General features: G+C 50.1%; 6 protein-coding genes across 6 annotated transcripts; 4 read left to right on the top strand and 2 right to left on the bottom strand.

Annotated features, from left to right (window-relative positions):
- Positions 1–534: 534 nt before the first annotated feature.
- Positions 535–1,446, top strand: EDB91DRAFT_1339821 (uncharacterized protein; the record flags this gene model as incomplete). Its single annotated transcript, XM_041325690.1, has 2 exons — positions 535–652; positions 708–1,446. The coding sequence occupies 2 exons, from the start codon at positions 535–537 to the stop codon at positions 1,343–1,345; spliced, it is 756 nt and encodes a 251-aa protein (XP_041170951.1). The 3' UTR covers positions 1,346–1,446.
- A 346-nt stretch (positions 1,447–1,792) lies between these two features.
- EDB91DRAFT_1339820 (uncharacterized protein) lies at positions 1,793–3,660 on the top strand (the record flags this gene model as incomplete). The annotated part of the gene is made up of 8 exons (XM_041325689.1): positions 1,793–1,825; positions 1,901–1,961; positions 2,067–2,432; positions 2,494–2,558; positions 2,646–2,774; positions 2,869–3,012; positions 3,050–3,213; positions 3,258–3,660. The coding sequence occupies 8 exons, from the start codon at positions 1,793–1,795 to the stop codon at positions 3,658–3,660; spliced, it is 1,365 nt and encodes a 454-aa protein (XP_041170950.1).
- EDB91DRAFT_1167924 (P-loop containing nucleoside triphosphate hydrolase protein) lies at positions 3,652–6,564 on the bottom strand. The gene is made up of 12 exons (XM_041320074.1): positions 6,183–6,564; positions 6,099–6,123; positions 5,601–6,048; positions 5,429–5,551; positions 5,245–5,375; positions 4,934–5,196; positions 4,800–4,881; positions 4,574–4,753; positions 4,238–4,521; positions 4,083–4,186; positions 3,933–4,029; positions 3,652–3,879 (listed from the first exon to the last, which is right to left on the bottom strand). The coding sequence occupies exons 1-12, from the start codon at positions 6,476–6,478 to the stop codon at positions 3,771–3,773; spliced, it is 2,142 nt and encodes a 713-aa protein (XP_041170949.1). The 5' UTR covers positions 6,479–6,564; the 3' UTR covers positions 3,652–3,770.
- A 212-nt stretch (positions 6,565–6,776) lies between these two features.
- On the top strand, positions 6,777–9,945 carry EDB91DRAFT_1239779 (nucleoporin-interacting protein NIC96; the record flags this gene model as incomplete). Its single annotated transcript, XM_041321902.1, has 12 exons — positions 6,777–6,940; positions 6,993–7,332; positions 7,382–7,564; positions 7,589–7,951; positions 8,005–8,168; positions 8,224–8,407; positions 8,456–8,587; positions 8,637–8,760; positions 8,814–9,076; positions 9,133–9,510; positions 9,572–9,766; positions 9,823–9,945. 12 exons carry the CDS (start codon positions 6,777–6,779, stop codon positions 9,943–9,945), a joined length of 2,613 nt encoding a protein of 870 aa, XP_041170948.1.
- A 457-nt stretch (positions 9,946–10,402) lies between these two features.
- Positions 10,403–11,362, bottom strand: EDB91DRAFT_1254692 (uncharacterized protein; the record flags this gene model as incomplete). Its single annotated transcript, XM_041323856.1, has 4 exons — positions 10,403–10,525; positions 10,576–10,882; positions 10,927–10,982; positions 11,033–11,362. 4 exons carry the CDS (start codon positions 11,360–11,362, stop codon positions 10,403–10,405), a joined length of 816 nt encoding a protein of 271 aa, XP_041170947.1.
- A 2,727-nt stretch (positions 11,363–14,089) lies between these two features.
- On the top strand, positions 14,090–15,067 carry EDB91DRAFT_1167905 (uncharacterized protein). Its single transcript, XM_041320073.1, has one exon. It carries the CDS (start codon positions 14,153–14,155, stop codon positions 14,657–14,659), a length of 507 nt encoding a protein of 168 aa, XP_041170946.1. The 5' UTR covers positions 14,090–14,152; the 3' UTR covers positions 14,660–15,067.

Here is a 15,067-nt window from a genome sequence, read left to right as displayed (position 1 = left end):
TTGTGCAATCAGAACAATCTGCATTTGTTGTTTCGGGACTTCTACACAACGACGACTTGAACTTGAATCCTGGTTATCTCTTCCAGGCAGTTTGCAGTGTTAACTTCTTCAAGCATCTTCCTCGTCAAGAGGTACAGGAGAAGTCACAATCGGTGCTCTTTCTGTTCAAGCTTACATAAACAGGCCTTTCCTTCTGAGGCGCAGGATATCACGAGTTTTCGTCGATCCCCTGACATTCAACCGCGCCATGTATTGGCTTCGGTGTGCACGAGCCATGGATTATGTACCATGCACGGGTACACGGAACACTTCGTCTGACATTTTCTCTCTCCTCTTTGTACAGGGCAGTGTGCATTGGAAATAAGACATTTCGGTTGCTCAGCGGTTGTATCGTCAATCCGTGACCCTCGACGTAGCTGGATCTCCGGTGATACTCACGATTTAGGCTTGACGTTCTTGAAACTTTGAGCAGCATAACAAAGACGGGCACGATGTGCAGAATTTTGCATGCTATTGATGAGGGTTACGAAGACAATGCTTCTGCACTATCCTTGTGAAATCGATTGCATGATTTTACTTGCCGCCTTCGAGATGATATCTTCAGAACTGAGACAGCACAGAAACAGCCCAGGAGAGTGGGTCGGAAAACAATGTAAGTACTGCACCTGTATTCCGGTTAACTTTGACAAATAGAAAAGACATGGCAGCGACATGTATTGCCCAACGCGATAAACAGGACACGGTAGCGGGCTTTGCCACCGCATGGGGGCGCTACGGTTATACGATGTACCAGGGTGTTCTTACATCACGGTTCGACATGTATCGCCCCGAGCTCAAAGGGTGGGCCACGCTCACTAAGGCTGAGGCTCAAGCATACATTGTCGTCTCAGGATTCCTCGAAAGTTGGCCTGACCTGGTATATATCGCCAACGACATCCGTAAGCACAATGTCGACCTGAGGACCACGGAGCGTCTGCTGCGGTATGACGTTTCCCCACCTTTTGGTTCGGAGCATTCTGGTACCCATTTCCGGCCAGGTTCCTTGAGGTTGGCTCCTAGAATACATAGACAACAGGAGACAGCGGAGTTCTGGTACCCAGTTCCGGCCAGGTTCCCTCGAGGTTGGCTCCTAGAATGCATAGACAGCAGGAGACAGCGGAGCAAGATCCATCGGTGGCTTGCGGCTCCCTTTGATGCCTTAGGGTGGTACGCCCTGTCCTGGCGCTATATCAAGCCGCTGTGGGAGGAGGTGATGGAGAAGCTCAGAGAAGATGCTCGAGAGGAGGCAGGGCAAGGAAGAATTCCAAACGGGCACGCCGAGAGTGCTAGTGCACCAACGCCCTAAGGAAAAAAAAGAGTATCAGTGCTGTTGGGGACCCAAATGGACTATATGCTGATCGGAAAAGAAGCTTATTTCTTGTTCGTCGTTTTTCCAGCTCTGTACTGGCACATGTGTTAATTGACCGCATTGATTCTGAGCTTATCTTCCACTTTGATGTCAGTAATTACATAATAATAGACATTGTCTTGTTCGACTTTCTGAGTTGTCCGTTCTTCAAAATGTTCCAAGTCACAATATTTCTAGGGTGTCGACGTCCATCACCATGTTTTTGAGTCGACTTGTGCAATAATATCAACATCCGACGCGAATCTCTTGTATTCTCCGCCACGCTGCCAGCGCTAGCAACAATGCACTGAATGGTTGTCCGAGGTGAAGTCTCTCACGGGGCTGTATGTCTCGAATCCGTCAGAAAGCTCATCGATAAAGTCTCGCGCGGGGTTGTCAAGTCCGATGTTCTCGCGTACCTGCGTGTACATTAAGTACGTGAGCTGAAAGTGGGTGTAGTTTCGGAAGAGGATGAACACAGGTCAACGAGCCTGAGGATTTTGATGTCCGCAGATGCGGGAGATGGGTTTCAAGATTGTGCTCCTTCCAGAGCTGTTCAAACCGACAATGGCCTGTAATCACGGTTCAGAGAGTGCCACGGAAGCTGACCAGCTCCGATCTTGAACAAAACATTCCGGAGAGTATATGTACTTACTCATTTGACTGATGATGTGTTTAGCAACCAGACTAGTGCGGACTAATTTCAAACCGAGGCCATTTCATGAGAATTATCTGCTACGCCAGAACCCGACTGGGATGTTGCTCCCCTTCCCCCCGATATCTCCGACAATATTACTCCACGAAGCCAGGAGCTCATTACCGCGTATGAGCGATGCGCATTGCGTCGACCTAGAATCTAAGGCTGCCATACTCGCGTCAAAACCGCCGCCGCCGCCTGTATGCGCTCGACTCCCAGGTTACTTATTAATCTACGCTCCAAGTCCCCCTGGTCGCAACATAGTCGCGATCGATATTTGCAAGGCTCAAACTGACGCTGCGCTTCTCGCCACCGCCTCGTTGTACTTCGACCATTTCGTCCGATTATGTGAGTGCATCTAACGGGTTACTAACACCGCCGTGCATGACCTAACATTTCGAATTCGCAGTTAAATCTCAAAAAGATCGGTCCCCTGTACCTAGCCCCGATAATCAGACTAAGGCAAAACAATCCGTGAGTGCACCAGATTTCGTCATCCGGTCTTTTATCTTATTTCAATCAGGCCCTTGCCCGTGATGGTTATCACTGCGCCTTCACTAGTCTAAGTACATCAAACAACGCGGGGAAAGAAAGGAGAGGAATGAGCGGCCTATCACATGCATAACACAAGCAGCTTACATATTTCATTCTTCGACTAACAAAGGCCTTCGTGGGGATGAAAAGCCTGAGGTTGGACATCTTTTGTGTCGTTAATCTGAATCCGTTCAAACTCGACTCCCCATAATTCAAGTGGAACATGCTGCTTCCGCGTGGGCTTTGATAGACCGAGTTTTTGGAGGTCACAACAGAACTCAATGGTCGTGACATCCATCGACTCGAAAATGTCATAACCATGAGGGAAGATCTGCGTACGGCTTTTGATCACCTTAAGCTTGGAAGCAACAGTGCGTTACGTGATTCCAATATGGTAGGATGATTCATAGGTATCTGCCATGTGTTATCAGAGTGAACCGAACATGTATCAGATTGAGTCAGTCAACCGCTTCGACGCTCCCGAGACTGTTGTCTTCAAGACTACTCGAAGATCGGGTGAACGCACCTCGGAGAAGGGCGGGGAGAGTGACACCAAGGAGAGGGGGACGGTCATTTGTTTTGCACGACGCGCGGGGTAAAGACGATCTGATACGTTTGATCAGCTTCGTCAACTCCTAGATCCGGCTCATCATCGAATAGCATCCGTGCCGTGATTGCCTTAAGTCCTGCGAAGCTGCATGTATTCCGTCCTGCTCAATCCAGGGTGCTACTCCACCACACCATGCAACCTGCATCCACCTTTCGCGGAACCAGCATGCATTTGGCTCACTGGACTGTTATCTCATTCTTCCCATCAACTTTCAAGGTCTGCATGTGTATCGCACCGGATACAGCCAAAGTCTCGTTTTCCATGTTCTGCTTGCCGTCGGACAGTGAAGAAGATCTCATGGATTGTTCAGCAGTGCCTGGGAAGCGGGTCAAGCGCGACACTTATGCGCTAAAAATAATGCATCCGAAGTCAGTAAAATACCCTTCTACGTATCTGGTTTGTGTGAACAATTGTCTGGCGTATTGGGACTGACACACACCGCCAATGGTTGGAGTCTGGACAATTGCATACATGTGCAAGAATGAGTCGTTCCATGATTAATAATCGTGGTATTGGACAACGTGTGATTTCGTCTCTGGTCATTAAATGAAAGCTTCTGCTTGTAAATTCCAAATACGTGCATACTCTCCCCCTCTCTTCAATAGATCATCGTGTGTGCCTTCTTCCTGGACAATAGATTCGTCCATGTACCTGTAAGCTCCATGTCAGCGCCATCATCGAGGTGGAACCAGATAAAAATTCACAATATGAGATCCGCATGTCGGGTGAGGCTCCCGAATCGATGCGAGGAGAATATCATGGTCTTGTTTCCCCTTAACTTCCGTAGACGCTCGAAGAGATCTACGCGACCAGTGTGGGTTGGGTATGCACTTCAAGAAAACAGGGTAACACACCATGTTCGGCCGTAGGGTCCAAGGAGGCACTGGGCTCGTCGAATAACAACATGCCAACCAAAGACTCTGTCTCAGATACCAATGAGCGCATGAACGTGCGAGAGCTATTCGAACAATCAACACTAGCACCCAGTTTTTTAAACAAAAAAACATACACCGCAAGCCGCTGCATCTGTCCGCCACTGAGACTTGAAGCCTCAGAAACACGGAGACCCCCTGCGCCACGCACACGGGAGTAGTCGACGGGTCGCCCAAACAGCATCGTGGTGCCTTCAGGGAGGCCCGAGTAGTAGTCTTTAACAGGGCGGTCGAGATAGGTGTCGAATCCGTCAGGCAGCTCGTCAATGAAGTGTTCTGCGCCGCCCAGTCGGGCGGCTTCGCGGACCTTGTCATAGTCGTGTGCAAGGGCGGGGTTGCCGAGTGCGATGTTTTCGTTTATCTGCGCATGCGGTCAGGACATTGTTTTGGGGCCATGCAAGAACTAGGCTCACGGAGAGAGGGAAGTGCGTGTAGTCTTGGAAGAGGATTGACATGGCGGCGCGGAGGTCGGCCAGTCTGAGGGTTTTGATGTCGCGATTATCGATAAGAATGGTGCCCTCGGTTGGGTCGTAGATGCGGGAGATAAGTTTTAAGATCGTACTCTTTCCAGAGCCATTCACGCCAACAATAACCTACGCTTACGGTTAGAGAGAGCCCCGTAAAAGCAGTGGTACGTACACAAAGTTGACCAGCTCCAATCTTGAACGAAACATTCCGGAGAGCATACCTCTCTGCACCAGGGTACTGAAATGATACATTCCTGGCATACATGCATCAGAAACGCCTGGATAAAGCAACGAATGATAACCAACCTGAACTCGACAGAAATACCAGTCCTGAGAGATTGCTGGTTCTCGGGGAATGGTTCCGCGCCATCCACCACCTTATTCTTCACATTATCGATCTCGTATAGCTTGCGTACATTGGCAAACTGTTCCGCAAGAGAGAATGACTCTCCGAACAGCGAAAAAAGGGTGGAACTGAACGAGTTAGAGGTTTGATTGATCAGTGTGAGTGATGCTAATGAGAGGGGGATGGTCATTGGTTTTTGCACTGCGCGGAGGGTGAAGACGATCTGGTGAATTAAGTTAGCTTCGCAGACTTCGGAGCCAGTGTTGAGTACCTGGGGCAGTTCGCGCATTGGTTCACGGAGGATGGACGCAATGCTCAAACGATCCTTGACAGCATGGGCTCGACGCAACTCTTGGAACTCACCCGCATCGTCTCCGACGCGCTGAGCGGTTTCGCGAAATTCTGGTCTCGGCACGCGTCAACATGAGATTGTTTGGCAAGGTGTGTCGACATACGTGCGGTGACATATTCGCCGAGGTTGCCTGCGACAAGCTCCTTGCGGTGTGAAGGGTTATCGACGAGGTGCTTAAGGCCTTGCATACGAACATAATCTTCGTTGGTTGTGGTAGCGGCCCAAACTACATCTCTGGCTCAGTCAAATGCTCAAAGCACAGGCTATTGACCTACCTAAGGAGCCGAACACTCTTTTGTTTGTGCTGTACCAGTGAAATATAGATTGTGAGAGGCTGAGAATCGCAAGAAGGGGACCATCTTGCTGCTCGCGCAGGACTGCAAATAGAACCGACACCTGGGAGAGTAGACGAATAACTGTCATTACGATGCTCGTGGACATCTGGATGGTTTCCCAAGCTACGCTAGAGCCCCAAGGGGACGCCCACGTGGACTCCAGCTGCCTCTGAACGGCCGAGTTTTCAAATGTGGGCACGTCAAGGCGTGCCATGGAGTGGAATATGTGCCCAGCGTAGAATTGTTTGATGGACAGGTTTAAGGGGATGACGATGCGGCTTCGGGCGTATTGGAGAAGGCGCGTCGCAACTGTGCATGCAACGCGTCCTACTGCAACATGAATGAGAACTGTTGTGTCCACAGTACGTGTCTCTATTGCAGTCTCTACCTAGACATGAGATAAGTGGGTAGTGCAGATGGAAGCAAAGAGGGTATTACAAGTCGGAGCAGTTGTCCAGAGTACCTGTGCAAAGATGTTATAAGCACATACAATAGCTGCCTACAGCTAGATCTGTGACGTACCATAGTGAAACAGCGGGTGTAAGTGAGGCCAATATTTCCACTACGAAGAATACGGAAAGTAGTAGCCAACACCGTTTGATGCTGAGTATGTCCTTTAACATGCGTACTACATGGGGAAAGCTCTGGACTATCTGGGCATACGTCTCTAATCGTGACGAGCCTGGTATGCGTGGCATTGAATCAGTTTGGCGATCCTCGTAGAGGTCCCACACGCCAATACGGGTGTGCTTGACACGAGCATCTTGGGGGTCGAATTTGCCTGGACGTGTCGTCGTCGTTCGTCTCCTTTTCTGCATGGTGGAAGAATAAGAATAAAGTCAGAGACGCGTTATAAGTAGCTGTATAAGTTATGTTCGCCGCGTTCTAATGCTGTAGTACTGCGGCCGCGGTTCAACTGGGTTCAAGGGTCTAATATTCAGTTACCTTCCAAAATGGTCCCGTGACGCGTTTTCATAACTTTTGTTCCCGACATCTGAATCACCCCCGGCCACTTAGCAGGTGCTTTCATCTTTTGGCTGTCATTGGGAACTTGGAGACTTGAAGCTTAGCCCGGAATTGTCTTGAACATAGTACACGAGCTCGACATCACCAACGATGACCTCCGACCTTTCTTCATTGCTGAACTCCTCAAGAGCTCTGAACTCGCACCTTTCACGGCCTGATCTCCCTTCCGTCAACCTTTCTCTAGATCAAATTGAGGCTCAGTCACGCCGGCTCGTATCTCGACAACCTGGAGCATCCAGTGATGCTGACCGAGCGTGAGCAATGCAACAAACGCAGCGAGCATCCGTTCTAACTTACATATGACAGGAACTACCTTTTGGCACAGGCTCATGTCGATGCACCTGCTCTTGCCAACTCCATTGCTCACTTGAACACATCAACGACTTTCTCTCCCCTCCAGCCCCTCCAAGACACGGATGTCGCAGGCTATCTTCGCCATGCTCACGAACAGAATCTTATTTCAACGATAGAAGAAGGTCGAAGGGAAACTCAGGAGAACTTCTATCGTTTGCTTGAGGAGCGCAGTCACAAAGACTGGGAGGCTAAAAAGAGACGCGTGTTTGAAGAGCTGGGAGGTCGTGCTACCAGTGATAGCAAAGCCCTTGCTGAGATGAAAAAGAGCTTCCATGGAAGGGCTGCACTGACGGTAAGGTAACTACATATATGCGTTATTCATCTATTGACCAGCGGAACAGGCAAGCACAGGGCCTAGTTTGACTCTTCAGATGCAGAGCAAGATGATGGCATATGATCGTGCAATCAGCGAATTGAATGCTGCCAGGTTGCGCGGAACATCTTGTCCCATCATCCATCTCCTCATGCAAGCTACCGCAAGCCTGAACTCAGAGGCACGTATTTCTCACTGTATCGAATGTCAAGTGTCTCATAAATCGTGCACACAGCCTTCCATGCAACAAATGCTTCAAAACTTCCATGTGCTTGCAAAGATTACGGGCGAACCTCCTGCTCTGCCCCCTGTGGAACACGCAGGCGCTCACATCTTGAACGCCCCGCTTTTCGAGCGCAAGTACGCGCGCGTCTACCTGGGGGATAGCGACTCTCGGGAGGCCGCAGCTCTGCGGGCTCAGATTGCCAAAGGCTCACGAGAAGCTCTCGAGGACCAGTTTTGGGATATCATCGAACGTTCCATCCAGTCGAGACCTATGGAGGCCCGCCTTGGGGGAGATCCTAGTGTAGCAAACAAAATACGCGCCTTCCTCTTGATGAGATATTATAAAAACGGGCAGTGGGAAGATCGGATAGAGGTTAGACAACTTCATATTGTATTCACTTTCAATTTGACAATCAAGCCACACAGCTTGTCGCCGGTCAGCCTTTGTGGGCTAAGCTGTACTACCTTGTACGCACCGGTCACGCACAAGAGGCTCTAGACGAAGCTTTGAAATCGCAGCAAGCCATCGAGCACCGCGAAGACAGCTTCGTGAGCCACTTCCGCTCATGGGTGGAGTCGCCAGAAAGACGGTATGATTTTTCCAACAAGAGACGACGTCTTTTGGTATCTTGATTTTCCTTGCAGGTTACCCAAACCCCATCGTGACCACTTGCAAACAGTATACAATGCGCACATGTTGCATTCCGCATCCGCAGATCCGTTCAAGCTTGCTCTGTATAAACTCATGGGAAAACTCGAGCCTTCGCGGAGAACAGTGCCACAAGTGACGATGACGACTGAGGATTGGCTGTGGTTCCAGCTGGCAATGGTGCGAACTTCCGTATGCCTCATGAAAAAGTAAGCTGACACACAGAAGGTCGATGAAGAGGAAGAGGGTGGCCTGCGTGGGCTCACTGAAGTTCTCCTGAGCTATGGAGAGCGCCATTTCGACGGTGCGAAGAAGGGTGTGTGGCCTGGTGTTCTGCTCATGTGCGGCCAATTTGAGCGGGTAAGTGCAGCGTTATACATACCCGAGTTTTATCCTGACCATGTTCTAGGCTGTAGCTGCGCTATGGGAACACCCAGAGACAGAAATCGAAGCCGTCCACCTTGCCATTGCGCTTGCATACCATGGGCTTCTGCGCGTTCCGTCTCGCGCTGAAACATCTGACATCAGTCCTTGTGCGTACACATCCAAGAAAATGCACCTACATATAACCCACTTATATTTTCAGTGACCCTTTCCCCACTCTCACCTCCCGCACTCAGCCTGCCGATGCTTATTTGGCGATATGTGCGTCAGTTCGTTAAGATGGACGCAAAGGAAGCACTTCAGTATGTCTACTGCGTGTGTCTCTCGGCGGACCAAGGCGACGGTGTCGGCAAAGAGAACGTCGAGACCGCTTGGGAGCTCGTGAGGCGCATCATCGTTCTCGCTCACTCAGGTCCTGCCTGGGAAGAACTCGTCGGTGGATTCAGACCCGATGGCACGCGATTCGTATGTTTCCCTCTCGCAATTGGCTTTACCCTGGACACAACTCACATTTCCCTCAGAGCGGCGTTATTGAACAAGGCGCAACCCTTCTCCACCTACAAACCACCGCTCAGTACAACGAACAAATTCTCATCCGTGCCGCCCGCGACTCCGAGGAGAACGACCGCATTCCCGAGGCTATCAAACTGTACAACCTTGCCGGGGATTACGGCACGGTCATTTCATGTCTCGCACAGGCACTCGGCAACACGCTGGCGCAGCCTGCAGGTGAAACAGAGAAGGGCAAAGTCATCGAGCGTACGGCCGTTGAGATTTTGAGGCATTACGAGCGCACCAACCGGGCAGTGGGTAAGGATCGAGATGCCGCTGTTAGACTGTTGCGCATCAGGGAAGCGATCAATGCAAAGAGCTCTGGGAGGTTTGATATTACGCTGGAGGTGTGATCTCATCCCAGTCTTCCAGATCCCCCGATTACTGACGATTATTGTCAAATTGCAGATTATGGAGTCCACGGATCTCATCCCTCTTGATGGGGATGTCGCGAAGATTACGCGGAAGGCAGAGGAGTTCAAGGATCTGCACGATGCCTTGCAACGCAATCTGCAAGTATATGTGCCGCTGACGATGGAAGCGTTAGCGGCTGTACACCAATCCATCAAAAATTCTGCTACGGCAGAAGCCACGAGACAAATGGTCAGTACTATAGAGTTGGCATCATTCTTTGCGTCCTCACAGGATTTTCCCCTCAGACATTGACATCACTCAGGAAGAAATCAAGGTCGCTGATGGTGTTTTCTGGTATACTGAAGTACAGGATGTCTCCTGATGTGTACTCATATCTCGCGAGATTGGATGTCGAGATCGCTTTGTAAAATACGGTACACAGGTCAGAGTAGTTCTGTATGTAGTCGATATTTGTTACATTGCCATTGGACTTGAACTTGGGGCAGCCAACAAGCCCACCGGACTACGTTGAGGTCATGCCTGCGCATCTCGCCAGTCTCGATGTCGACGGCCTGAGGACCATACCCAGCCGCGGAATCCATCGAACCAAGGTCAAAACATCATAGCAAGAGCTTCAGACGTATCCAAAGTCTATTCGAGCCATGCTGTTGCTCTACATCATCGATTTTGTTTAGTTCCCTTCGAACACCCCATACGTCGTAGCAGATTCACTCATTCCAATGATGTCATTTGAATTGTTCATTAATACGCCACAGCCTCAGGTAGCAGACGAATGAGCTGAACGAGCTGGTAGCTTTGGGTCCTCACCTTCAGTTCCGTGGTACACCAGAGAGCTACAGCCCTCGATAGCGTTTTGGTTACATATCACCGCTGAGCAGGCACCAAATCTTCAGCATCATCATCCTCAGGAACTTCTTCGTCACCTTCTTCGTATTCCTGATCTTGTTCCTCGACAACCTCTTGCGAGGAATTCTGCTGATTTTGGCACTGCAAGCATGCTGATGAGTAACTAGTAAGGAAGCTTGCAAAGGACTTACATGGTATACTGCGGTCCAGTATCCGCCCCAATACATCGCACTTAGCGCACGGCTGAAAGCTTCGTCGCGGCTTACCATGGTGGTTGAAGGTGCTGGTACAAAAAACGAGGGGTCGGGTGCCGTTGGAGCCTCAGAGGATACCGGAAGCGAAGGATCATAAGATGGGACGAAAGTGTCGAAATCAAATGGTACTGAGTTTTCTTCTCCATCTACTACAGCCTGACTGGCGGCGTTCTCAGAGGCCCCTTTTGTTGGATTAGGTGCCTTGGACTTATCCTTTGAACTATCATACGGGATGTTGTACCATCTGAATATAATTAGATTATATTTTTCATGAATGAGGATACGCACAGAGGAGATTTCTTGACAGGGTTCGACTTCCAGTCTTGTGTTTTCCCGTGGAACGCCTTGCAAGAGTGTCAAGAGCAGCAAATGTAAGAGCACTTGCTGGACATACCTCATATTCTGCTGTGGCAGAGTTCCAGGCATCGATGAGTGCAGAATCGTCCCATATTTCTTCATGTGAGAGCTCCCGACTCTCCTCTTCTTCAATTTCACCGTCTTCAGCATGGACACTGGCGTCGTCGTAGTTCATCTGATTGTCTCCTGGGTCATCCCAGTGGGCCAATTTTCTGGAACGTTTGGTTTTTTGGTTGGACCGAGTCTTGCGTTTTTTGGATAGAGGTGGTTGACGTGACTGGGTAGCTGATGATGAGCCGCCGGCTCCATTGGTTTGTTGGGATTGTTCTAGGTCACCGTATTGGACGAGTTGACGGTGCCAGTTCATCGTGAGGTCAGCAGTACAAGATCAATGTTATTTATGTTCAATATTTATAACATAACATTCTATTTTCTTTGGTTCTATATAGAGCTTGCAAGGGAGAACTTACATATTTGAATTGCTCTCTTGTCAATGTCATTTGGTCTGTGCTTAACTAAAAAAAATATCGACTGTTCAACCGCCCTAATGTTATCGTCTCAGGTGAGTCGGGTCTGGTTGTATAGGTACTCGGTGGGCACGATCGGCTTTACCGATGGGCCGTGCGCTTGAGCGCTACGGCACCATGTCTACAGCGAATTGATGAGCGCCCATACTCTGCAACCGAATCTTCACCTCCACCGAGCTTTCCAATACACTGGACATCCATCCGTTCCTCAGTCTCAAGAAGTTTTACACCGTGCGCTCTCCATCACTTCACGGCCCGCTCCTCTCGCTGCCTACCGTTGGAAATACAACCTGACGCCGAAGCACCGTTTCACGACCCCAAGGATTCAAGTTACAGCTTACTCTTAATTGGATCTTTCGATTGATACTCGTATGTTATACCTCGATATAACTACCTATAATGTCTAATAGCACTACCGCCAGCTAGTACTACACCGAGTTCCATTCCATTTCACAATCTGCGTCGCTTATCGTCACGGTCAATCTCTGTCGATGAGTAATTGGGTCTAACGTTATTATCCTTTCGCTCTCTGACCTCATTAGCAGTGACTGGATCATCTGATAGAACTTGGAAGGAGCTGTCCCAGATCGTCGTCAGTGGTGCTGAATATGACTCTCCCGGACGCTTTCCCCCTCCGGAATGTTTGGAAGGGACTCGAGTGGTCGTTTTAGACCACATCTACGGATTGTTAAACAACCGAGAGAAGAATCGACTCATTTGGCTACATGGCACGGCAGGCATTGGAAAATCTGCTGTTGCGTTCACTGTAGCTGAAACGATGAGATGTCAGAAAGTGAGAGAGGATACGAATATCGAAAAACGGCTCGCTGGAACATTCTTTTTCTCGCGCAACCACAAAAATTGCGGCACAACTGAGCGCTTCTTTGCGACGCTTGCCTACCGCCTTGCCAGAAATTTTCCCAGCATTCGGAAGCACGTAACACAAGCTATCCACGAAGATCCTGTGATTCTAGACCCCAACAAGTCTCTTCGCGACCAGATGGAGGCGTTGTTTCTTCGACCACTCCGGAAGCTTAAATCCAGACTGCTCGAGGCTCCGCCTTTGGTGTTTGTTGTCGATGCCCTCGATGAGTGCACGCCCGAAACTATCGCTGCTCTCATCTCCCTGCTTGGCGAAGCTCTTCGTGATCCCGATCTGCCTTTGACCCACATTCTGCTCACGAGTCGCTGGGAAGAGCATATCCGGAAAGTCATTCAGAAAGAACAGAATCGCCTGGTTACAGGGGAATCGTCTGGCGAGGTCACCATCATCTCGTTAGACGATGCAGATGTTGATGATGACATTTCTCTTTTCTTCCATTATTCCTTCAGGGAGCTGCGACAGCAACAACCCGATTCCCCGTCACCATCGCCAAAGCAATTTCAGCAGCTGACCAGTCGAGCGGGTAGACGTTTCATTGTAGCATCTACGATGATGAAATACATCGATGACGGATACAATGATCCTCGGGATCGATTTCAACTCGTTCTCCAGCTCACGAATACACTGCTACCAGGAACGGAGGTATACACTCTATACGACCGTATTCTCTCCACATGTACCGACCCCAAGCGGGCATACCAGCACTTGTCCATTGTTGCTGCTCTTGCAGACCCTCTGCCGATGTCACAAATCTCGAACCTTCTTGGCCTTGGCGAGGGCAAGGATTTCGAGACAACGCTGATGCAGTTACGGTCTTTCGTGGATATTCCTACAGACCGTAACCTCCCCGTAAACATCTGTCACTCGTCCGTTCGTGACTATGTTTTCGACCCATCAAACTGCCGCCTCCCTGAAGTACAACCCATTTCACCGCACTCCCTTCTCGCACTTTCCTCTCTCTACTTGATGACGCGAGAGATTCCGGAGATTTCAGATATTCCAGAAAGCCAGACCCTCCTTAGTGCACTCTCAGCACTGGAGATGCAGAGCCATGCTATGACTCACTACGACCCTAGGAACTTCAAACAATCATTAGTGTTCGTTGTACAGCCACTGGAGCCACTGAAAGCTCTTTTTTGTCTGCTATGGCTTCGGAAAGATCGCAGTTCTTCAGACCGACAATGCTGGCTAGGGACCCTGGATGGGTGTGCCTGGCTGCAGACCCAGCCAGCGAAGGACTGGCTGGCAGGCCCCGGACGGGAAGGAATGGCTAGGGACCCAGGGGGGGAAAGACTGGCTGGGGACCCAGGGGGGAAAGGCCTGCGTGCAGACCGAGCTGCAGACACAGGAAGAACAAGGCTGCGTGCAGACTGAGAGCGTACAAGAGAGGCTCCAGACCGAGGGCGGGCGTAAGTGGCTCCGGACCCCGACCGGGCGTGCGTGGCTGCAGATTGCCGACGGGCGAGAGTGGCTTCAGATCCAGACTGGGCGAGAGTGGCTACAGACCACGAGTGGGCAAGAGTGGCTACAGACACCGGGCGGGCGAGAGTGGCTACAGAAACAGGACGGGAGAGAATGGTTACAGGCTTCGGTCGGCCAACAATGGCTGCGGACCGCAGGTGGGCGAGAATGGCTGCAGACCGCAGGCGGGCGAGAATGGCTGCAGACGGAGAGCGGCCGAAAGTGGCTGCAGACGCCACATGGTAAAGCATGGCAGACGACTCCTGCTGCATCTGTCTGGGTGACAATGGAGGAATTCACGAGCACATTGGAAGCAATCAGCCTGTACATAAACATCCCAGCATCGTCTTTATCGCCGGCTCTTCCAGTGGTTCAGCAGTTCAAGAGCTTGCCGGATTTCTTGATGTTTCCAGCCTTTCTGGCGTTAAAGAACCAGGATCATTACACCTCTGCATTGCTACAAGATCGTTTACCGACAGACATGGAGATCATCAATGCTATGATCGCCTTTGTGGAATTTGGAAATCAAGCATGGGAACGAAGTCATTCAGCTCCTGACGCTCTCAAGTATGCCAGTCAAAACTGGGCCTTCCATCTCTCGCTAGCTCCGAATCCTCAGGACGATATGCTCCACCGTACATTTCAATCTTTCTGGAGTCGCCATCTTCTCACCTGGCTTGAAAGGCAGTGGTGTTTGAAAGGTCTACAGTCTTGCCTCGTTGTTTTATCCGAAGGGCAGAAACTAGCAAAGGTACCTGTGAAATCCACTTTTGACTTAAACACCACTTCCTAAAGAAAGATCATTTTGATTCCTACCAGGTCGAAATTCAGCAAATCAATATCCTGAAACCCGGAGAGCCGCTGCTGACGACGAGTTTAAAACGACAAAGGGCCCACACAGGTCCCACGGTTACAACAACCTATACCGAAGTCAGCTCCTCCAGGTCTTCGGCGAAGAAAATGCGTACCGAGACCGAGGGAGAAAGGGCTTATGGATAAGAGGACAAAAATCAACCAGGATCTTCGATATAGTCCCCTAGTACCTGGTCCTCCGCGCCCGTAGTCAGACCCTGATAGAATGAAGACAGTCGTTCCTTCAGTATTAGGCCCTTAGACTTTAGTACTACTAGTAGTACCCGAAAATATTTTCAGAATTGTTGGATCTCTCTCTGGATTTATTCGACCAATACCCCAGGTCTCT

Source organism: Suillus paluster (genome assembly GCF_016628075.1).
Source record: "Suillus paluster strain FC165 chromosome Unknown EDB91scaffold_115, whole genome shotgun sequence".
NCBI lineage: Eukaryota > Fungi > Basidiomycota > Agaricomycetes > Boletales > Suillaceae > Suillus > Suillus paluster.
The sequence above is the reverse complement of the archived record's forward strand: the minus strand, read 5'-3'. Positions and strand labels throughout refer to the sequence as shown.

Excerpts from the sequence above, each read along its gene's own strand:
- EDB91DRAFT_1167905 (XM_041320073.1), top strand. The coding sequence starts at position 14,153 with ATGGAGGAATTCACGAGCACATTGGAAGCAATCAGCCTGTACATAAAC.
- EDB91DRAFT_1167924 (XM_041320074.1), bottom strand. The coding sequence starts at position 6,478 with ATGCAGAAAAGGAGACGAACGACGACGACACGTCCAGGCAAATTCGAC. Across the intron at positions 6,049-6,098 it reads CTGGACAACTGCTCCGACTT|GTAGAGACTGCAATAGAGAC; the intron begins GTAATACCCTCT and ends TCTCATGTCTAG. Across the intron at positions 4,522-4,573 it reads ACACGCACTTCCCTCTCTCC|ATAAACGAAAACATCGCACT; the intron begins GTGAGCCTAGTT and ends CCGCATGCGCAG.